Raw genomic sequence first — 24003 nt, 5'->3', positions numbered from 1 at the left:
TCCTATTTGCCTTTCCCCCAACAACCCCATGGTGCTACTACCTGCATGCCACCAGCAGCAGCTGCCCTCCCCAGACAGATCAAACACTCTGTGACTTTATATGTCACTGTTACCAGCAACCCTTCTATCAGCTGCACACCATGCAGCACTGGAGTAAAGCACTACTGCCTGCAGTGCTTACAGGCTGTTGCCACATTTTCACTCCAGTCTGCTGCATTCCTCGTCTCACAGGCCTGTGATCTGTCAGTAAGCAGTACATACACCCCTCAGCCCGCCTGCACGAGGCACAGCCGCAGCTCAGCAGGCCCCAGGCTGCTCGGCCTCGCCTTCCTACGTGCCCCGCTCCGAGGAAACCAAACACGGGATCCAGAGCAAGCAGAGGCCGGAGCAGGTGCTCTCCGAGCACAGTTCCTCCTTCCCCAGGCCACTGAATTGCCCCCGGGGCCCAGCAGGAGAGCTCGCAGCCACACATACAACTCCCAAAACAATCACCCGCAAGAACAACAAAAACTCCACTCTAACAGCTACTGGGCCGCCACGGCTCGGCATAGGCAACGCCCCGCCTACCGCCCTCTTCCATTGGCTCTTCAGCTTCATCCTTTGTCGCTTCATTTGCTCTGTGGCCTGCCAATCAACCACCTCCGCGGCGCGATTGCTACCCTGGTGGCCATTCTAACGCGTCATCTCTATGCCCGAAGGTACTTCCTGTGCGGCGGCTCTAGGCGCTCACCTGTGGCATCTATCGCCTATCAGCGCTGGCTCCGTTCTAGGCAGTGGGACCTGGCTCTGTGACTCGGCGGGGCGGGCTCGCAGGACGGGGTCGGTGGAGGCAGCCGAGTGGCGGTCCCAGTGGGCCTCCGTCCGTGCAGGCCTTCGCTAGGAGGCCTGAGGCAGAGCTGCAGAGGCCGTGCGGCCCGAGCCCCGCGGTGCAGGTCAGTCGGGGCGCGGGACGAAGCGAGCAGGGCCGTGGCGGCGCAGGGCCTGCCGCCCGATTGGGTTCGACACGGGGTGGCTCTTGGGACGGGCAAGCTCGGGGCCGGGTGTTCTCTCCCTGCTGCCTGCCTCGCTGTGCAAGGAGGCTGTGAGTCTTCCAGCTAGGCCGAAAGCGTAAGGTAAGAGAGGAGTGAGCCTTAAAACATGTTCTGTAGAGAGGACAGCACGTTGAATTTTGGCAGAGATGATTTTTCATCTGAGTTGTTATGGTGATGTCAGTTGAAATTGCAAAACATTTATAGAAAAATTCCCTGTAACTATGATATGCCTCAGTTCATGGCTGTTCTTTGCTGGGGGTGATAGTAAATCTTTTCCACTTTCTTTTTTTTTAAACTCAGTCTTGTGCAGCCTGCTAGGGTTTAGTTGCTAACCAATGGCTTCTCCCAAGACTAAGGCAGGTTTAGTCTGAATGGCCAAGTTATTTTGGCAGGAAGATGAATTCCAGTTCATGATACAGTTACTGCTGTGAGCCAGAGGACTGTATATTTCCTTCCATCTAGATTTCTTGTATCGCCGTCTGACTGCTGGCAGGAGGGAACAGTTCATCGGGGTCAAAGGTTGAAGTATGGTCACTAATGTTGTAAAAGCTGATTCCAGTAAAATAAAATAAAACAAATTAAGCTGATAATTGTAAGACTATTACTGTTTTTATTCTTTATTCAGAGGTATTCTGTCAGTGCTTTCTTCTACAGATGTTTTTTCTCTTTATGTCTCGGTTTCATCTGAACAGTTTTTCATCTTCTGCAGGGTGTTATCATCACTAGTTTATCTAATGAATGGATTAGCAGGAAAACAGCTGAGAAAAGCATCATTGCTGGGATATGAGTTAGAATAGAAAGAAACTACTGAAGGGAGTAACAGTTCACACCTCTGAATTCTCCTGTTTAAATCTGTTCATGGGGCATGAAGTCATCAATTTCAGTTATTTGATCTGGAGTGGAGCAGATAACTGCACACCTATGGGATCTATAAATGAAATCTCTAGAAGACTTTTTCCATATTTTTTGTAAAAGTGGAATAGACCAGTAAGGCACATAATGTCAAGAGTATTGGAGGGATTTGACACTTACACTTTAGTGTTATGGAAATAGATGGCTGTCATTATTAGAACATCTGCTTTGACAGCTAATGCTCTTATAGGAATACCTTTTGGAATTAAAAAGCCATGTTATCCACATATCCTGTTTTTGGAGAGAGTATTTCACCACTTAGATCTATACTGATGTTTGTGTACAGTGCTCTGCATGACATACTATGCCACAAATAGGCTAGTTCAGAATAAATTCAATTTCTGAAAAGAACTTAAATCCAATATCTTACTATCTTATATGTTATAGTAATGCTTTGAAAATAATACTTTTATTGCTGAAAGTTATTAGATCATCTAACTGTGCAAATCTGTTATTAAGAAAGAACCAGTCATTATTTGTACTTCTAATGGTGTTTTAATAGTTTGTACATTTACACCTTAATTACACTTTAAGCAGCTGAAATAAGTTTTGGCGTAGAGTTTTGCCTCTACTTCTAAATCCCTTTGGCTTCTTCCTGCCTTGGTCCAAATTTATGTTTTTTCTTATTGAGGTCATCCTTTTTAGAGCTTAGATGAAGAAAATTAATTCCCATTAAAACTTCAGTGAAAGTTTTAAAGTTGGCATAATTGGGTAAACAGTTTAAAATTAGACATCTCATTGAATGGCTAAATTTCTTTCACTTGTGTTAAAGATGTTTCAAAACTGTGAAGTAACGCTGGTGAAATTAAACATTTCTAAATGAACTCATATTCAAGTCTCTCCAATCTGTCCTTAGAAACACTTAGAACAGCACAAGCACACAAAATACCATCCTTTGAACTTAGTTAAGAAAAGTTTAATCTTTCAGATAATGGACCTTCAGATGCTATGTAAATGCTTTCACTGATTAAAAGACTTTCAGGTAATGTGAATGATATGCCCCATTTAATGTTGGGGGGTTAATGAGAATTCAACTAGCTATACCAAACAAGAATTAAAGGATTCAAACCCTTATCAGTGAAGTAAAACTGATTCAATTTCATTGTATAAAGATAATTATTTATTTACAGATAATTATTTATAAATGCAAATAATCATTTGGTAAAATAATCATTTTACCAGCTTTGTTGGCTGGTAAACTGTAATGTAAGTTAGATTCATTATTAGATTAATATGTGTAGATAAAATGATCTGATTTGCTATATTCACTCTTAGCTATTGAGCGTTCTAAAAAATCTAAAGGGAGCAAAATCAACTAGTCTGGTAAAGTAACTGCTTGTGAGTGTAACTTTATTTTTCATTCCAAACTCAATGTCTTTTGAGCAAGGAGAGTGTTGTTTGTGAAAGGAATTTTTTGTTGTTGTTTGCGTGAGAGCTCTGTGCCTTTATCTCCTTTTGGACACACACACACACACACACACACACACACACACACATATATATACGTATGTATGTATGTATGTATTTGTCCTGAGACTGTGGATGTCACTTCTTTTGTTATTGAAGGAAGTGACTCATGGAAAAGCTTTGATACTTACTGTGATTCAGGACGTGTAGGAAGCAAATGTTCCTTTTACGGACTAAATAACATTCAATTAAAACTTGCAAACAGTTATTGATAATATATAAAGACTTCCTTAGACACTTTGTAGAATGGAATGGGAAAGGTAATTTCTATACTCCTGAAGATTTTGACACTGTTAATAATCTGAGGACCTCCATTTGTGGTTTTGACATCAAATGTTGTGGTGAAAGTCAAGAAAGACATTTGATCTTCTCCAGTGTTTTATCTCTTATAGTCTTTTATAGTGACAGTTCTGAAAACTGCTGTAGATTGCAGCAACTCGTAGAACAATTGGGAAGGAAAGAATGATACAAGTTTGACTACAGAGTATCAATATCATATGTCTATATAGCAATCAATATAGATTATGTATATATTGTAAAATGAATAAAGATGTAGGTAATTTAGGGAGAAGGAATGATGTCTGAATCCATTATTAACATGTATCCTGTTGTAGTAATCTAACATGGTATTTCAGAAGTAAAACATGTAATTACATGTTCTCACTTCCCCAATTTTTCGTGCCTTTCGCTAATTTTCTTTAATATGTTCCAAGTCATTTTAAAGCTATGAAGTTGAGAGTACAGGGAGAGAAAGGAGGGAGAAGATGAAGAGCTGTCTAGAGGAAAATCAGTCAGTTAAACTATGGACAAACCATTCAGCAATGACAGATTGTGGCTTATTACCAATGTTTTTCTTTCTGTGTTGGTTAGAATGGCCTACATTTTTCTGTTGTTTTGTTTGTTTGTTTGTTTGTTTTAATTCCATAGCACTGCATTTGCAGTTTCTATGATTATTTAGTGAGATCAGAAATAAAGAACTGTCAAACACTGGTAAACTTCAGGCATAAATGCAGCTTCATTAAATTAGCTTGTAAGCATGATTTGCTCTAATATCAGTAAAGAAGCAGACAAACATGAATAATTTAACACTGAAAAATAACAGAAAAAAATGTTCTTTAAACATTATGAACTTGTTCATTATTAACTCTGTAATTGAAAAATAAGATGTATTCTGTTACATTATCTTTACTGTGTGATTTCTAAAACTTGTTTGATATTTTGTGATTTTTTGGAAAGACATGTTTTCTTTAGTGTTTGTGTCTTTGATTAAGATTGTGTGGATAATACATTTCTAATAAGGAAGTTCAGCATGTTTGTTTGTCCCAGTTTAGCTTGCATCACTTTTGAGCCTTGTGCTCCTTGGTAGAAAGCAATGCATTGTTCTTATTCAGTTAGTTACTGATACTAGTGCCTGCTTTCTCTGAGAGCCTGGTTTAAGACTTGTTTAAGTATTAATATGCCAGCTCACAACCCTGAACTTTGGGAGATCAAACTTTAGTCTGTTCAGGGATCTGCTTGTATGAGACCCATACAATAAGGCCTTGTAAGAGTCCAGGAAAGCTGAGTGTTGTTCAAGGACCATGTCCTTAAAGTGCAAGTGCAGTCCATCCCAATGAGTAGGATGTCAGGCAAAAATGCCAACAGTCCTGCATGGATGAACAAAGAGCCCCTGGCAAAGCACAAACAAATAAATAAGGCGGTATACAGACAGTGGAAGCAGGGACAGGAGTAGTACAGAGGCATTGTCTGAGCATGCAGAGATGCAGTTTGTAAATTCAAAGCCTGCCTGGGATTGAATTTGGTAAGGGAAGCCAGAAGTCACAGGCTTCTATATTGGTAGCAAAAAAGGAACAGGAAAATTGTGAGCCTTCTGCTGAATGAGGTAGAAACCCCGGTGATGTATAACATGAAAAGGGTTGAGATACAGGGAGGTATGTGCCCTTGGCAGAAGAGAGAGGATCAAGTCAGAGAATACTTGAACAAATACCCCTGAGTGCTGAGAGACCTGGCTAATGTCACTGTAAGGCTACTCCCAATTATCTGAAATATCATGGTAACTGGAGAAGTACCTGAGGAGAGGAAGAAGACTGGTGTCACTCTCATTTTCAAGAAGGAACCAGGTAACTGCACACTCACCAGCCTCACCTTGATCCCTGGGAGGGTGGTAGAACACAAATCCTAGGAACTATTTTCAGACACGTAAAGGTCAAGGAAGTGATCAGATCTAGTCAGCATAGATTCATTAATCCTGTCTCCCATAATGCCATCATAGAAAATTTGTTTATATGCAGGCTGCTTGAGAAGACAGGGATGTGGATTGAAAACTGGCTGAACAGCCAGGCTAAGAGGATGGCGAGCAGTGGTTCAAAGTCTGTTAAGCAGTCAGTAAGTAACTAGGAGCATACCCTGGGGTTTAATACTGTGTCTTGTTCTATTTAACACTTTCATTAACAATCTAGAGGATTAGGCAGTGGGCCTTCTGTAATTTTGCAGATGATACCAAACTGGGAGGTGTGGTGGATATATCAGAGGGCTGAGCTGCCATTCATAGTGATGTTGATGTGCTAGAGAAATGACCTGAAAGGAACATCATCAGTTCAACAGGGCACAGTCCTGATTTTTGAGGGGAGATAATCTTGTGCATGAGTGTATGATGAGGGCCAACCTTTTGGAAAGCAGCTTTACAGAAAAGGACCTGGAGTTCTTGCTGAACACAAGCCAACAGTATGGTCTTGCCATGAAGGTATCATAAAGATATCCTAGGTTGAACTAAGAGGAATATTAGCAGATTGAGGGGGGTGGGCAAGGTTGAGCATTTTTTCAGTCTCCTCAACACTGGTAAGGCCAGACCTGGAGTGTACTGTCTCCTTGGCTCCCCAGTAGAAGAAAGATGGGGGAGCTCCTGGTGAGGATTCATTGAAGGGCTATAAATGCAGTTAAGAGACTGGATCATTTCACATATGAGGAAAGGTTGAGAGAGCTAGGACTTGTAAACCTGGAAAGGAAGAGGTTTAGGATCAAACTCATGGATGCATATGTATATCTGCAGTGCAGATGCAAAGAGAGCAGAGCTTCTCAGTGGTGCCCCTGGACTGGACAAGAGGCAGCGGACACAATTTGCAACATGGAAATTTCTCTCTGAACTTGAGGGAGGAACTTGAGTACTGTGCGGATGATGGAGCACTGGCGCAGATTGCCTAGAATTGCTGTGGAGTTGTCTTCTTTGGAGATATTCAAAAGCTGAATGAAAAAAGTCCTGGGCATCCTGCTCTAGATGTCCCTGTTGCATTGGACATCGTAAGTTTAAAATGAACATGCTGATCCCTTTCTACTTTACCCTATTGTCACATGTATTTTATATATAAAAAAAAAAGGGCAATTCAGAATTTTTGTGGCGTTAGCTTGCAGTAAATACACAAACAGTATTTGTCAACCCACTAGTGGAATTTTGCTGACATATTTTAAGAAATTCAGAGAAGGAAGTCCCTTTTCATTACTTCAAAGTGACAGATAAAAAAACCTCCTTTCTCGCAAGCCTCAAAAGAGGCACGTTTTTCCTTGGATCACTCAACTCATGTAGGTTCTGTGAAGTGTATGTTGTTCCTACACATTATACACTTAGTTCTGTACAAAAACACTTAGATATGTGTGTAATTAGCTGATGTTTGTTTGGCCAATTAAGATCAGTCTTTCTCTATAAAATTTTAATGTGTATTTCCCCCTAATAGTGATTGGTTTCTAAATGTGAACTTTCCAGGCATGGGATCTGAGTTCACAAAATTTTTAGAGCATAGCAAGAGTGGCTTTAAAATTTCAGTGACTTCACATCTGTTGTGTTTATATCACAATCTGCCTGGGAAAAAAACCTGTCTAAAAATGTTCTCTCTGCCAGCGCTTATCTCCACAGTCTCAATGTCTGCTAATATTGGCTGTGGAACTGTGAAAGAAATAATCCAAGTCCAAATTCTAAGAAAACTTGAGAAATACATTCAAAGATAATATTCTTTAAAGCCAGTGTTATTAATTCTATCAGCAGAGGAGCAGGAGATATCACAGTAGGGGGCTGGCATAGAGAAAGGGACTTTTCCTGGAAAGGAAATTAACAGACAGCCATGACTCTGTGGGGCATTACTAAAGCATGAATGGGAATCCATGCCAGAATTGCAGAAAGACTGCAGAATATGTCAGAGGTGATTGCATAGTAAGGAAGTTGCTGTCCTTCCAAACTCATGATACATATGTGCAGCCCTACTAGTGGATTCTAAAATGCTAATGAAGTTACAGGATTGAAGAGTGTGTGGTGAAAGCATATCAGTCTTCTCACTTGTGCTTAAAGTTACTGTAATTACTAAGTAATAAAACTGTCAAGATTTGGGGACAGTGAACATGTCTAATTTTCCCAGCATCTATATTAGTCACTGTGTATGCGAAACATTTCAAACTACAGTCGTATCAGAGAGGTAAGAATTGGGAGGAATTGTATAGTATTCTTTATGTAGAGTAGCCTCTCACCTGCAAGACCGCATGAGTACAACAGCTGACTTGTATAAGTAATTGTTTTGTTTTAATTCTCATAAGACAGGAACAGTTTTAATTATTCTGATTTACAGTGTTTTGATGTTTGCACATTCAACAAATCTGGTTTGTAGACTAAAAGAGCATTTCTACTAGTCATTTTGGTTTGTTTCTTTTTTCATCTCATAGCAGACTAGTAGCAGATGTGAATATGATGCTGAGATTCAGAGGCAGCCAGTCTAGTGGTTACCTGTTTATTTCCTGACTCCCATGCTCTTCTTACTTACACTGAACAGGTCTCACCGGATGCTGTGCGCACCTGTTTGTGTACCAAATGTGGAGAAAAACAAATTGAAACGTTTATTTTCTGCTACTTTAACATACTAGAACAGTTCAGCATGTTGTAATTCAAAGTGTTGGGTCTAGTCTATAAGAAAAGGTGGCAATACCAACTTGAATGAAGATGGGATGAAGTGACTTAGCTGTTAGAAATCGCATCATCTTTCTTTTCTGTAGAACCAGAGTCTAAAAAAATGATACACAAATGTCAGATAAAATGCTGTTCTTTCCAAATTCATAGTTTTTGATTATATAAGACCAAAACTTAAAACTGATAGTGAACAGATTTATCTTTCAATTAATGAAGGACCTTGGCTTTAACATATTGTAAATATGTTATGGTTTAGTGTTATATGCAGTACTCCTTTTGGTACAGATGTGGACAAAGGTTAATTATGAGTTAACTACACATTACTGATTTTACCATCTCATCTAATGTGTGTTCCCAGTAGAAGGTTGAAAGACATTGTGTATCTGCTGTGCAGTATGTGGATCGGCATTGCTACACTTTCATACCACTAAATATTCATAACTTGCAGTTTCTCTGCATACGTACATAAAAAGCAAAAAAAAAAGAAGAAACAAAATCTGAGCAATGACTGTGTATGCAAAAAATGAGGCTAAGGTATGTTTCATGCAAAATTTCAGGGTTCTGTTGCCTGTATTAAATTGTGTCTGAGTATGTGGAACAGGCATTGCTTCTGAATCCCTTCTGAACATCTTCTCAATTTTCATCCTTGCATTTCCATAACTGTTTGGTGATCCATCCATACAGATCAGAGAGGTAGAAGCAGAACAGAAACACAGCAGATCTGTGAAATGGGAATTTAAGCTAGGTAACACTTTTTTTTTTTTTTTTTTTAATAGTATCAAATGGAAGAAAGGCAAGGAGGCTGTAGAAAAGATGCATAAAATTGGCATTGGCACTGTGCTTGATAAATATGACTATGTGAGATCCAGAGCCTTTATAACAGTGAGAAACAAATATTACATAATTCAGTACACATAAGGTCTGCTTTTCAGGTAAGTAACAGTAACCAGCACATGAAGAGTTATGGCCATAATTGCCCACAGTGCGCTAACAACCATTTGTCCATATTCTCTGAACCATTCTGAAAAGGAGCTGCATATCTTTGCTACAGTGATTTGTTTTACCTGTATAACACAAAGTATGGCACATCTACAAATCCTTCCATCCTTTTCACTTTTACACATGCAGTACATTAGAGACTTTCATTTATCTGTTCTTATAACAGAACCTGGTATCCTCATCATAAACAAAATCTCTTAAAACTCGAGGATCTCCCTGTCATCTGCTGATGTGATCATCGGTGGCTGAGAATTACTTTTGTAGCACAAGGGATTCCTTGCAATAATACTTTTTGATACTGGTTTACTCAGAGATGTTGTCCCTTCATTGCATGGGGCTGTTCCTTTCTAGTTAACCATCGTAGCCACAGCTCTGCCAAATGCTGCAACTGAACCCTCCTCGATTTTGATTTATCAGCAGGAAATGTAGACGTATGTTTCCAGACAATTCTTGTTACCTGCTGCTATTTTTGAAGAAAGAGCATCAATACTGCTTAATGGGTATATATTTTGGCTCTCCATCTTACTGCTCAAGGTTTTGTTTTGTTTTGTTTTTTGAAGCTTTTTTTCTTTGTTGGAAGGCCTCCATTTGTCATGCAGCTGATTGTGTCAAGCTTTTGAGTTTTTTTTTTAATCATCAAATTAATGGAAATCAGCAGCAGATAGCTTTAATTTAGTACAGCAGGGAATGGGAGTTTACAAATGGAACTGATACATCCATGTAGAGGTGAGTTTGCAATTTGGCATACTAAGGAAAAGGATGACAAAGAAGAGGAAATAAGATAGGAGAAGAAGAGGAATTGGGATATGAGGTAAAGAATAGCAACAAAGTATATGACTTGTTACATGTTTGTCTTATTTATTCTATTAAATTAAAAATAGAGCCATATACAAAAAGTTGGAAAGATGATGTTATCTGTGCTCATTATGTTTCAGGAAATGCAAATGTACTGTGAACTTTTATTCTCTTAAATGTGACATCACAGACTTAACAAGGTAATTGCTTAAATCTTAGTTGTGCGGTAATTAGAAACTCTGATTTAATTTCATTTAGTTCTTTGCATTTAAGGTATTCTAAGAGTGCTTGACTGATCAAAGGTTTTTCTCAAGTCCGTGGGAACTCTTAGCATTCAATATATCTTTAACACTGGCCAATATATTCTCAGTTGCTAGCATTCATTGAGAGAACGTATTGCATTGATACAGGATTTTCAGTTTCCGTCAAATACTGACAGAAATGACTGATATATAGCTTGTAGAAGTGCAGCACTTTCCTACTGCTCTTCATTACTGTTGTATCAATTCTAGCTCTTCTGAACTAGTTTTGATTTTGTAACGTGAAGCCTTAATAATTTGGCTCTGTCAGGTTTATGGAAAGATAAGTCAACGTGCTATTGGTATGTTTTCTTGCTGTCTCCAGGCATTCATCAGTTGTTAATCTCTTGTATTCTGTTTTATGAAATCTGAATTTACTGAGTTGGAATGGCAACCTACAATTTGAATATATTTTTGTCTTGTGCTCGATCTTCTGACATTAAATGTTAATGTTGTGGTTTAATGCTGGTAGGCAGCTAAGCACCACACATGCTCTCATCGCCCCTCCTCAGCATGATTGGGATAAGGGCAGAAAACGAATAGGATGAAAACTTGAATGCTTGATATAAAAGTAGCTTAATACATAAGTTATTTAAAAAAAAAAAAAAAACACACCATGGCCACGCATGGATTCAAAAGGACAAAAAGTGTTCTTGACTTCCCATCAGCAAGTGAAGTTCAGTCATTTTCTGGGAAGCAGGGCTTCACTGTAGCAGTAGTTTCAGATGACAACTGCCTTTGTAATGAATGTCTCCCGTTTTCCTTCTTTGTGGCCTCCACCCCCCATTCTTACTTCCAAATTTGATGTCAGTATGGTATTGGGTTATCCTTTCGGTCAGTCTAGTCTGGTTGCATCTCCTCCTAGCCTCTTGCCCACCCCCTGCCTCCTGACTTTTGTGGAATCTCGGAGAGATAGTCCAGTGCTGTGCCAGTGCTGCTCAACAAAGCCAAAGCATTGGTGCAACATCAACATTTTAGCTCCAACTGCAAAGCACAGCATTGTATAAGCTGCTGTGTGGAAAGTGAACTCCATCCCAGCCAGACCCAGTACAGTAGCATTCTGGAATTTGTTTCTTGTCACTTGCTCAAACTCCTTAGTTTAAAAAAAAAAGAAAAAAAATCCTCTATGGGATTCATTCAGTCTTTACTTACAGAAGTAGTTCTGTTTCTCAAGAATATCACAAATAAATAATGTCTCCTGTAATTGCAGTGTATAGTTGATTTTTCAATTAGTGTTTGTAGTTATTCCAAATAATCAGTTTGTTCTTCACAAAATAACAGCTATTTAGCTGAAGTGTGTAAAAATTCCAACAGTAATGTAAAATCAATCTTTTGTAAAGTTATTTGAAGTACTGATATGGTTATAAGTTAGTTTTACAATGATTAAGAAACAGTATAGTTGGGACTCTCCATTAGACTTTGTTCTGAGGATACTTCTCTCTATGTTTGAAGAGAGAGAAGGAAATGAGGATTAATGATAAAACATGAGATTTTGACCAACTGAGGTCTAGGTTTTGTGTTTTATTATGAGGGCTGCATACATATAGTTTGATTTCACATCTTCAATGTAAAGTTTATTGATTTCAGGCTGGCATCTAAACCATCCTCTGCTATTGACACAATGTAAGAGATGTTCCATTTGGCACTTAGAATTAAAAAAAAGAAAATTTTTTAGAAAACTGAAAAGATTAGTAAGTGAGCATCTATTTTAGGTTCAGCTCTGACTTAAAGGGAAGAATTACTTGCAAATGGAAAAGTAGAAGGGAATTTTCTTTGGAAGTGACTATAAAATTCACTATGAGAAGCTTAGGGGAAAAATCTTTCAGCAATTGCAGACCTCTTTATTGCAGTCCTTGGCCTCTGAAATAAGGCTATCCAGGCTATTAAGTCTGTTAAAGTGCATGTCCCATCGTTTCTTAATGTTGAGATAGTATTTTAGTTCATAAACAAAAATAAATGTTAATGAGGTATTATGTAACAGATATTTTTTAGTAGCCTGGTAATCAAAGATTTGTGAGCAAAAATAATGTTACATGATTAGGGGATGTATGTAAAGAAATAGCATAAGAATGTAACGATAAGAATGAAATAAATAATAAATGTTTAATTATTAAGCACTAGGAAAATAATCAATTAAAGGGTTCAACAAGTCTTAAGAAAAGTCATGAAGTCCATTACCTTGGTCTGTTATTTGATAAGAAATTAGAACAAATAACAGATTTCTGAAGATATATATTGTGGCCAGCTGCTCCACAAAGTTAATTCTAGACAGGAAGTAAGAGTGGAATGAAAGCATAGGAAGAATAATCTTAATATAGATGTGCTAAGGTGCTAAATCTTAATAAAATTCATCATAGTATGATGGAGGAATTAAGCACTCCTGTTTTTATTTATTTATTTAATGTCCCAGAGGGTGAAAATAGCCAGTAAAGTGACAGAGATCATCTGTGTCTTTGTTACTCTGTTCTTTTATTATGGTGTAAGAAATGATTCTTCTATATGATTGACTCAAAGTTTGCTGAGGAACAAGTCCAGGCAAGTCCTGGGCAAAGGTAGAGAAATCTTCTGTCTGGAGGACACTGATGGATAGGTCCTGGCTAAGGGTTGTGAAATCCTTTAAGGAGCACAGATGGACAAGGCCAGGGGCAACAAGAGAGGGATAAACTGCTGATAATGGCCGGGAAATGGTCTTTTGTGTGGACTTCTCTCGAGGAAGATGGCCATCTCAAGAGGTACGCACATGACTCTTGCTCAAGCACCCAGGAATGTCACGTAGGCAGGAAAAAAAGGAGGATAAAAGAGGGTCCAACAACCATGAGGAGAGGGTTTCTGCCATCAGATCCCTCACCACAGACCGTATGCTGATGGGCTTCCCTGGGCCTGCTACCTGAGACCTGCTGCTTCCTCCCAGACTTACTCTGTGGCTTCTTCCTGGACCGTCCCAGTACCTGCACCCTCTCGTTGCTCAAGACTGGCCTTGCTGCTCCTGCCCTTCGGCTTCGGACCATCGGAATGTCGTGCAACGGGACTGCTGCCGGATCCTGGTGGTGACTATCCCCGCTTTACGCAATTCTTGCTTCTTTCTGTCTTTTCTATCACTCGCCTTCCCTTTCCCATCACCCCAATCTGTAATAGTGTCCATCCTCCCCTTTCTTTATCTCCCTTATTAACGTTTGTAATAAACTGGTCAGACCAACATTTGAACCGTTGTTTCTTAATCTCACGCCGGGCATACGTATTTCAAAGAACCTCTTCTCCCTCCTATAAATTGGAGCGAGACATATGGGAGTTACTGAACCTGTTAGTTTCAATTCCAAATTAAGATTCAGGAATAGGTATTTTAACAACTAATTTGTATCTAAAAGTACTCAGAACAGAAACTGTAAAACAACCGATATGGTTTGACGTGACATATTGGTGAGGAATCTCAATCTTCATTTTATAGGAAGGATGACAAACTTAGTAAGGGAAAAACTTCTAGGTACAATACTGCTTGCTTTCAATTTTATTTATTTATTTATTTTACTCTCATAAGCAAACTGGGGAAGCATTAGGTGGTGATATTATCAGCATCAAGTTGGAAAATTACCTTTACAGGATAATTATCTATCCTATCAAGATGAAAAGGCATTAATGAGATGGATGATTGAAGAGAACACATACTTACAAAAGTAACTTATGTTACAAAGTTGAAGAGGGATTGAAAGTTTTTCATTTTGTTTTTTTTCTTCTTTGAACATAAGGTCTAAATCCAAAATACTCTTGGTGAATTAGAGAGAATCTCTGAAGTCAGTGAGATGAAATGCAATGCGGGCGAGTTTGAAGCACTGCATATAAAAGGAAAAACTCAGTTACATGAATATAAATCCGGAGATAATTACTCAGTAAAATGACAGAAAAGGATCTGAAGATACTGTAGACCTCAATTTACATATGAGCTAAGCTGCTGAGGGGAAAAAAAAAAAAAAAATTGGAGGATAATACCAGACATGTTGTAGGAAATAGAATATTGTCTAGTTTGGCAAGTCTGCTATATGTAGTTGGTCTTCTCACTTTTTCCTCTTGAGAAAATGCAGGCAAACTGGAATTTATTCTCCATTGTTGTTATGTTTTGTTCTGTGTAATGAAAACCATCTTTATTTTTAATAAGAACAATTTATATTGAATTTGAGGGGAAAAAAAAATCACCCTAGTAATCATAATATAAATTACTAGAACAGGCAGAAGTTCTAGATTGTGCTTTCTCTGTAGTTAAGCATCTGCCTAGGTATTCCTGAGTCCCCATCCATGCAAAGTTAGAATTAGGCAGTTCTTTCTGATCCCATCCATACTCTTCACGAGTACAGTGATCAGACTTCATGTTTTGGTTGGGCATAAGAGATTATGTAAAATAATTAAATCTTAAACTCATTGAGGTGACCAGGGTGCTACTTCTTTTATGCTAGATACTGTTTTAAGTTGGAGCAGAAAGGAACAAAGTTGAGTTTTGACTTAAGTATATTTTTATTTGGCTTCCATGGAAGTGCTTTATTAAATCGTACTTAAAAAATACTATGACACCTATGCATATAATGTGTCTGTCTTTTAATTCTTATGCTAGAAAAATGGGGAATGAGATTCCACTAGCAATGAGACAGTAGGTACCCTTTGATTACTCATCCATAGTGGAATAGCCCTGAGGAGAAAAAAATGGCATTCTAGAGATTACTTGGATTTGTGTGTTTCTGCAGGCAAAGTTTACAGACCTGTAAATTTAAATGTAGAATTTTTGTAGGCATAATACATTGACAAATATGCCTGCTGGTAATACATCTCATACTGATAGTCCCAGAACAAGTCAATAATAATGCTTGTATTGATAGCAGCAATGCAGGGGATGTTACTTGGTATTATAGCTAAAATCCATGTTATCTCTTTAATCATAATTACATTAATATTGGCAGGCTGTTGACAATACTCACATTACTATTGATAGATTTCTGTCAATAACATGTTACCAAATAAAATATATTCATTCGTAATTTGCACAATGCTCGATAACAGCATTAACGTATACCAGAAAAAAATCCTGTTTCCTTGGTGATGTACAATTTTTTTGCAGTTGTTGTAGAGTGTTGTGCTGTACAAGTAGGATTGTTGACAGACAAAACATAGGTTAGTTAAGACAGGAAAGCTCATATTACTTTTTTTTCAGAGGGGTCAGTGGGGGTTCAAACTCTTAGTTCTATTAAGCAATACCTGTGATGGTGTAAAATCAAGAGAGAAAATTTAAAGTAGTAATCTTTAGTGTTTTGTCTTAAGAATTAAACAACAAATTAATCACTCACAGGCCTGGTTTTTTTGTTTGTTTGTTTGTTTATCTTCACCTAATTTTTGGTTGTTCAATTCTGATCATATTAGTTATGATGGCATTTAGATGGCATTGTGAACTGAGCATTGATATTTGTCTCTAGTTATTGAATCTGCAATTCTGAGTTTTTAAGTTGCAAATAATTTAAAAATAGAGTAAATAATAAAAACAGTAAATCCTGACAAACAGGATTGCACAGGAGGAAAATAGCATCCTTTTGATCATCTGTTAAGCTCAGCACAGTATAGAGTTTAAATAAAATGAACTGGTACTTAGAGTCTGTGTTTCTGGTATTATGTTTTAGGGGAGAGAACAGATTTCTCATTTATTCATATGTACCAGAATTTGTGAACTCAATACGAAATGAAAAATCTAACATTTTTGAGAGGATTTCATTTAGATGAAGTAAAAAAATGAAACATTTTTTAGTTATTTTATAATTGTTATCACTTAAAGAAGTGGATATTTCTTTATATATTATATCTATTTAATAGATATAGATACCAAATAGAATGAAAATTCCCTAGAGAACAGGGATAAAGACAGAATTCATGCATCTTCTCTGAATAAGTAGTTGCTGCTATCCAGATCAATAGGGCTTTTGAAAATATTTTTCATAGGATAATATGCAATTTGAATTTTCCCTTTAAATGTTTGTGTTTTTGAAGTAAATAGGTACTGTGTCTCAGGTGGAAAATCTTCTGTATAGGTGCAGTAAAATCTTAAATCAGTTCTGAAGCAAGTCTGCAGCACAGTACTTCAGCATGTATGTAACAGTAAGTATGCTAAAATGGGCTTATGTCTTAAAGTTATATGGATATAATCTTTAAGTAAGTCACAGGGTCTTGTTAACAGCCATGATCTAGGGCAAACTTGGTATGCTTATCAGCAATCAGAATGACTGAATTATGTCCAATTTTATTGCCTAAATTGAGAATTCATGTCTAATTGTTGATCAGAAGGAAAGATTTCTATATATAGTAACATTATAAGCATAACTTAAAGAATTTTAAAGGATTTTTTTATTTTTTTAATTTCCTGCTTATGTTTCTGCTTGTCATCCTTCCTTTTTCGTGGTTTGCATAAAAGTGACTTTGCAGTTGAATAAAAATGCTAGTTGGTAATTCAGGAGCATTACATGTCACACAAATAGTATGTATATTCTTGATTCTAATTTTAGGAAAGGAGACTTGTTGGATTTGGGAAAAATTTGAAGATTAACAAACAGTGGTTGGATTATTGGTTCAATAGAGGCTTCAATTTTCTGTGAACAAAGTCTAGTCCTACTCTAACAGTTAGGTTCATTGAAGTTATTTTCTTCTATAAAATGTCAGGGACATTAATATGTATGTTGCTTTGAAACTAATGCCTACTATTTGTTTCTATGGAAACTACAACAGATGCAATGAGCACAATAACACTGTGTGATTAAGCAAATTCTCAGGTACAGAACCCTGTCTTTCAAAACAGTCACTGCTATTTGCTGTGGATTTTCACCACAGGTGAACGAGAGCCTGCATGCAGCATGCAGAAACATCTGCACCAGTGGAGGTTGACCCACTGTCACCGCTGCTGAAATGCACCACCCACCAGCTCACTGTGCTCACACACACTGTTTGGTCTCCATAAACATTCAGCAAGTGTCAATAAATGTCAGTGGGTACCATTTTTTCCATACAAAGGAATTTGGTTACACACCTTTGCTTCGTATAGACTTCCATGTCAGGTGCCACTTTGTCAAATGCCTGCCTGCTGCCATCTGACACATGGCAGCAACATAAAGAAATATCGGTGGGAAGATGGAACCTCAACTGCCATACCACCAACACCTGCCTCTGATGTCACTGGCCAACACAGTAAAAGAAGATGCATTACTTTTGGAGCATCCCTCCTACATTTACAGAGAGAATCGCAAAGCAGTCAATAGCATGTAGCCCAAGCACGGGCTGCGTAAGGGGCAACAAAATATTATGGAGGTGAGGGCACAGCCCAGTGATAACTGCCTATTGCACCCATCCCACATGCTCAGTTGAATAGATAACCATGTGTCTTACACATTGCGTGTACTTGTGCCACTTAGCAAGTAAAATGCAGTGATTACAGATAGTAATATTTTAAACTATCTTTACCCGTTTAAACACTGTCTTGTGGCATGCAGTCTAGAAGAAATATGCTGAATACTCGTGCTGACAAACCTTCTGATTTTCAGTATCTTTAAAAGCTCACCAAAAGTGTAAAATAATTTGTGATGTTTTTAATTAGTTTTGCAATATATATTTGATTAGTGTTTTGCAAAAGCAAGATGAAATATCCCACAAGTTTAATGTTTTTTGTTGCTCTCCTGTTTTAAAAATAAAAAAATGTTTTAAAAAATAAAAAAATAAAAAGCAAAATAAGTTTTGTTACTTATTATATACATTAACTATATTTTATATGCAGCCCAAGACAATTCCTCTTTACTCAGCACAGCCCAGGCAAGCCAAAAGGTTGGTCACCTATGCTCTAGACAAACTGTTCTGGTGCTTAACTGCTCTCACGAAGACAGTTTTTTCGTTATGTCTGGTAGGAATTTCTCATATTGCAAGACATGACCAATTGCCTCCTCTTCTTTGATTGTGCATCTCACAGAAAGGTTTGACTTAATCTTCTCTGTAACCTTTAGATAGCGGAAGATAACAATTAAATTGCTTTTTTAGCTTACCTTATCTTCAAGTTAAACAACCTGAGTTCTTTCAGGCTCTCCTCATATATCGTGTACTGGGGCTCCCCAATGATATTAGTGTCTGGACTCTTCAGTTTGTTGACATTTCTCTTTTACTGGTGATAGAAAAGAGGCAAAACTGTATGCCAATGTAAAGCCAACAATGCCAAGCAGAGCACATCCTTCAGTCTGCTTACAGTCCACCAGGCATTACTTGTGTGAGGGTGCACTGGTGATTGTTTTCACCTTGCTCCCTACCACGATTCTGGGGTGCTTTTTTTTTTTTGCAAAGCAGCAATCCCGTTGATCTGCCCCTGGACTATAGTCATACATAGGTTTTCATGTGTATTTTGTGATCTGTTGTGCTCCTATTTGTTTGGCATGTTTTCCTTGAACTTCAGGAGGTTCCTGTTAAGCGATATGCATTTACTGAGATTTCTTTGAGTAATCTAGCCACACTAATGGAAAAAAAATCTGCAGAGTTAGCCTACTTATCTACAAAAGAAGTATCTCATAGCACATAGTAGTGGGAGACAACTGAAAAAAATGATTGAACTGATAGCAAGTAGTTTTAGTGGATAATCTGTGGGCATAGAAGTTGTTTGATGAGATGGCTATTTTGAATCCATGTAAGCTTTTGAAGGGGGTTTATATGTGTCAGAAATTGTGTAGAGTGAGAATGGGAGAGTAACTGAAATGGTTAGATGAGAATGAAATTAGTAGGAGGGACTGATGTATTAGAAGAAATGAAGAAGGATTAGATTTTAGGGGCTGCAAATAAATAGCATGAGACTGAAGAGATGGGTTCTAGAGCAGATGGTCAGAGACTAGGGTTCCTAAAATGGTAGTGAGGTAAGAAATAGGGGGTAGTAGGGTCTATAGTCACTTAGGCTGGACTCACTGAAGATATATGGCAAGATGCAGTAGGGACTGGATTGTTCCCATGACCAAAGTGAAGGAGGTAAGTTTCTGTGGTGATACTGAATAGCACTTTCCAAATAAATATCCTATGCATCAGTGCTTATTACAGAAAGGACAGGTGTGTGACTCAGGCTTGGTATACCTTTATATAGTAGCTTGTCAAGGAGGTTGATGGCCCAGGGCAGGTGGCCTTATGCTAACTTCAGTCATACTATGCTTTCTAATGAGGATGGAAGAGTTTAAAGAAATCAAGTGGACTATCCCATGCTCTACCCAAGTATCCAGTCATAATTAATTGGAAACCACTGTTGTACTGCATGCATTAAGACTGTATTTCCTGTGAGCTTTGCACAGAATTTTCCTTAAGAACATTATCAGTTGTAGGACATATTTCTATAGGTGCAGAAAAAAAGATAATGCAAAAAGTGTTTTATACTGGGTTTTAAAACCTTTGGTGCACTGTTCCAGGACAATGTTATTGCTTTGGGGGAATTTTTGTATTCTTAGTATCATTCACAGCCTTTCGTGTATAGAGTCCTATACAACATCATTTATTCAAATTATTGTGTTATAGCAGGTTTTCCTCTTGCAAATAGAAATTGAAACATCTTCTTTTGTACTTTCTTCAGAAGATTGTTGTCTATCTTCTGTACAAAGAATCTCCTTTAGAAGCTGAAATGCATTGCATGCTACCTGAAATATACCCCTTCTCCTAAATCCCTGTTTCATGCAGACCAAAAAAAAAAAAAAAAAAAAAAATCAGTTACTTTGCAGTTTACTGTTAACAACAGTATGGAGTTGTTAACTACATTTTTGTCTTGCAATTCATTATTTTTGTCTATAATGCTTGAATAATACCAGTATACATTTGTTGAAGTTGCCAGGAAATTTATTATCCAACCATTAGCACAATCCTGCACCTATCAAAGACTCTCAAAAATATATGCAGCCTTCTGTGATGTACTGTATGATAATTTGTGGTTGAATTCTGAGTATTTCTTCATTTTTTTATAATGAACTAAACAAATCACTGCCTTTATTTAGCAAATTTTATCATTCCTGTCTTCTATCTGTATTTTCTGTACGTAGTCTGTACATTTTTTAATATTTCTAGGATTTTACTTTAAGCTGCCACTACTGAAGTATTAGTGGACCAGTATTTTCTATCTAACCCTCTATTCTTTTCTACATAGATTTTAGTCTGTATGCAAATTTTCTCTGTTCTTCCATTAAATAACTTACAATTTTACTTTTTTCTGTTTTAAGGTCCATCTGAGTATTACAGTTATGCACAGATTTTTTTTTACTTTTTTTTTTTTACTTTTTTTTTTTTAGTTTACACAATGAAATGTTAAATTTGTAATGTTTTGTGGATATCCAAGGGAGATTACAGAGTTCTCTATAACCAAATAAAAATATTGCTATCAATGAGAAATAGTCTCAACATAAGTTCTTTTCAGAGGCAAGCGTATGCTATTTGTATAAGTCTTGCTGAAGGGACTCATAATAGTTTCTGATAGTATATTAATAACTTACGAGGCATTTTTGTTATTTCATGTTTACTCCTGATTTGTTGCAACTTTGTTATCTCTAACAAGAACAGAAGTGGGAAATACTGTTATACTAAAATCCATTTGTGTTTATTCCTAGAAAGTATTTTTTGAGAAGAAATGGCATCCAGCATTGGAAATGAAAAGAGTGTGAATCCTGTGCTCAGAATAAGTCAACTTGATGCTCTTGAACTAAACAAAGCCCTGGAACAACTAGTGTGGTCCCAGTTTACCAGCTGTTTTCATGGATTTAAACCAGGGGTGTTGGCTCATATTGAACCAGAAGTTAAAGCTTTTCTGTGGCTTTTACTGTGGAGATTCACCATCTATTCTAAGAATGCAACTGTGGGACAGGCTATTTTAAATATACAGTACAAGAATAACTTATCTCAGACAGAGAAATACCAACCTCTGAGCAAACACCAGAAGTTATGGTATCTTATTTTCACTGTTGGCGGAAGATGGTTGGAGGAAAGATGTTACGATTTATTTAGCAATCGCCAACTGCAATCTGTCAGCAAAATCAAGCATTATATTAACTTTGGAGCTGGACTTCTTAAACTTTGTGGACTTGTAAATTTTCTGATTTTTCTTCAGAAAGGAACATTTGCAACACTTACTGAACGCATTCTAGGAATTAGGTCAGTTTTTTGCAAGCCACAAAGTGTTCGTCAAGTGGGATTTGAATACATGAACAGGGAGCTGTTGTGGCATGGCTTTGCTGAATTTCTGATCTACTTGCTACCACTTATTAATGTACAGAAACTGAAACTCAAAATTTGTTCTTGGTGTTTCCCTATTGCCAATCTTCCTAATAGTGATAAAACATTAGCAACCCACTACAAGGTATGTTCGCTGTGTGGGGAATGGCCTACCATGCCACATACCATAGGCTGTTCACATGTTTTTTGTTACTATTGTATTAAAAGCAACTATTTATTTGATATGTATTTTACCTGTCCTAAGTGTGGCTCAGAGGTACACAGTCTTCAGCCACTGAAATATAAAATTGAAATGACAGAATTACATGTTTAGTAAGGAGGTTGTTCTGTTCTTGTACTGTACATGAAATATATTAAAGATGAATAGAAAAAATCAGAAATTACTGTAAACAGCTTGAAAGACAGCTTTGGAAATTTTTAAAGTCTTTTCTGGTGTTATTTTTTTACTGAGTAGCAGTGCCAACTTGCATCTCTGAAGAAGAAAAGGAAGGAGTTCACAAGTTCTACTCTCTCAGACTACTTGATCCCAGTTTGGTACCCCTGTGTTGTCAGTACTCTTCTTAGATCCATGGCCAGGCAATCTACCACTTCCTAAGTTCATGCTGTATTCTTCTTTCAAGGGTAAATGAGAAGATACTCAATCCACTTTGTGGATTTTCTCAACCTCGTTGTAAAAGCTTCTGCTATTGCCAACGTAGCTATATGGATTTTGTGCAGAGGTCATCCTAGTCAAGCCTAAACAATAGTTTTATATCTGAATATTTAAAATTTCAATTCCTGGTGTAATGCACCACTGAAAAAGAGCAAGGTATAAGATGAAGTTTTACATCAGATGATTATTAATAGCATTCATCGCATTCAGTCACCACAACAAGGCATATTCTTTTTCTAACTTGTAATTGCTTTCTTATAAATAGATCATTACCTTCAAGTGATCCATTTGTCAACAGACAAAACATTAACTTGTGCCCACAGGAGATACAGCCATCTCCTGACCAAAGTGCTCCTTCTAGATCTCCATGAGATAACCCATTTTCTCACCTATATGTATGCCTTTGATCTTCAGTGATGCATGTATGACCACACCCTGCTTCTTTCCTGTCAAGCTGAGACCCAGTCCATCATCTATTGGAACGTGGAAGCTTCCTGTGGTAACCCACATTATTCTTAATCAGACACTGTGGGGTGGAAAAAAAAAAAAAAAACCACAAATAAAAACGCTGTTTAATTACAAGATGCTGTCTTTGGGATTTGCAGTTCTTTCTTTGGTGTGGTCAGGCTAGGTGCCAATCCTCACTAACAGCTATGTAGCGCACAGAAAATAAATCAAGCCCAGATGCATGTGTGTAAACATACCAAAAAGATAGGTAACTTTTTCTGTTTTGGAGTTACTATTTGTTGTTTTCGGTGTTGGATTCATGATGTTTTTATTTCCTTTTTAGGGCTTCATCCATTTAGTCACTTTATGTTTGTTTGTTTTTTTAAATTTGCAGTCCTGTCTTAACAGAAATCTTTACCCAGAAGTACGTCATTAACACAAAAAAACACATTTTGTCCTGCTTTGGCTCTTAGAATTTGTAACTGAAGAAGAAAAATGTTATTAATAAAAATGCTGGAAAACTCTTCATATGTTTTGATTTGATAGAGAATTAACAATTATTCTGTGTTTTTGAAGGCATTTAGATTAAAGGAGTTGCAGAATGCTGATTCCCAGTTTCTGCTAACCACCAGTCTGTACTCCGTATGCTGTAAAAGGGATCTTGTCTTAAGTAGTGTTATGGAAGACTTGAAAGCAGGAGTTCCAGTGTTCTGCAAAAGAAATTATGGAGTTAGTATCTGATTTCTGTATTGCCTGGAAATTATCTATGTATTTTTCAATAAATGTAAGCTGTTATGGAGGAGGGTGATCTGGACAAAATGGTGAAAATAAGATGTTAAGAAAGATGGAGCAAATACAATCCAAACTGAGGGATATCCTTATTTGAGACTGTAATTACTATTGATGTCTGGGATACGTCATTCTTACAAAAACCAAGTTAGCAAATAAAAGACGTTTCTTAAAAGGTGGTTCTGAAGTTTGCTTTTATTACTATTATTATTGTTTTTATCTTAAGACATACTTTTTTGTTTGCTTGGGGTGTTTTTGGTTTGTTTGTTTAATCTTTTGAAGGCTAGAGGCTGCTTATCTATTTGATAGTTTGGCCCTCAGGCCACTTCATGCTCTGGCATTTATGAGACCAAAATGCAAACTGGGAAAGAAGTTTATAGTTACTATTCATTTTTAAAAGTTTATTTGATTTTACATTGCAAA

The 24003-nt window shown here is 37.4% G+C and overlaps 1 protein-coding gene across 5 annotated transcripts; it reads left to right on the top strand.

Annotated features, from left to right (window-relative positions):
* Positions 1 to 665: 665 nt before the first annotated feature.
* Positions 666 to 23755, top strand: PEX2 (peroxisomal biogenesis factor 2). Of its 5 annotated transcripts, none has more exons than XM_015282786.4 (2): positions 666 to 698; positions 21071 to 23755. In XM_015282786.4, the coding sequence occupies exon 2, from the start codon at positions 21091 to 21093 to the stop codon at positions 22003 to 22005; it is 915 nt and encodes a 304-aa protein (XP_015138272.1). In that variant the 5' UTR covers positions 666 to 698; positions 21071 to 21090; the 3' UTR covers positions 22006 to 23755. The 5 variants fall into 5 exon arrangements, with proteins under 5 accessions (XP_015138272.1, NP_001008454.1, XP_015138275.1 ...); NM_001008454.2 differs by having other exon boundaries at positions 666 to 932; XM_015282789.3 differs by lacking the exon at positions 666 to 698 and adding an exon at positions 849 to 1112.
* The last annotated feature ends 248 nt before the right edge of the window (positions 23756 to 24003 follow it).

The sequence above is a fragment of the Gallus gallus genome, chromosome 2 (genome assembly GCF_016699485.2).
Source record: "Gallus gallus isolate bGalGal1 chromosome 2, bGalGal1.mat.broiler.GRCg7b, whole genome shotgun sequence".
Lineage (NCBI taxonomy): Eukaryota > Metazoa > Chordata > Aves > Galliformes > Phasianidae > Gallus > Gallus gallus.
Note: the sequence above shows the minus strand (reverse complement) of the source record. Positions and strands in the feature narration are given on the sequence as shown.

Coding starts and splice junctions, on each gene's coding strand:
- PEX2 (XM_015282786.4), top strand. CDS start 21,091: ATGGCATCCAGCATTGGAAATGAAAAGAGTGTGAATCCTGTGCTCAGA.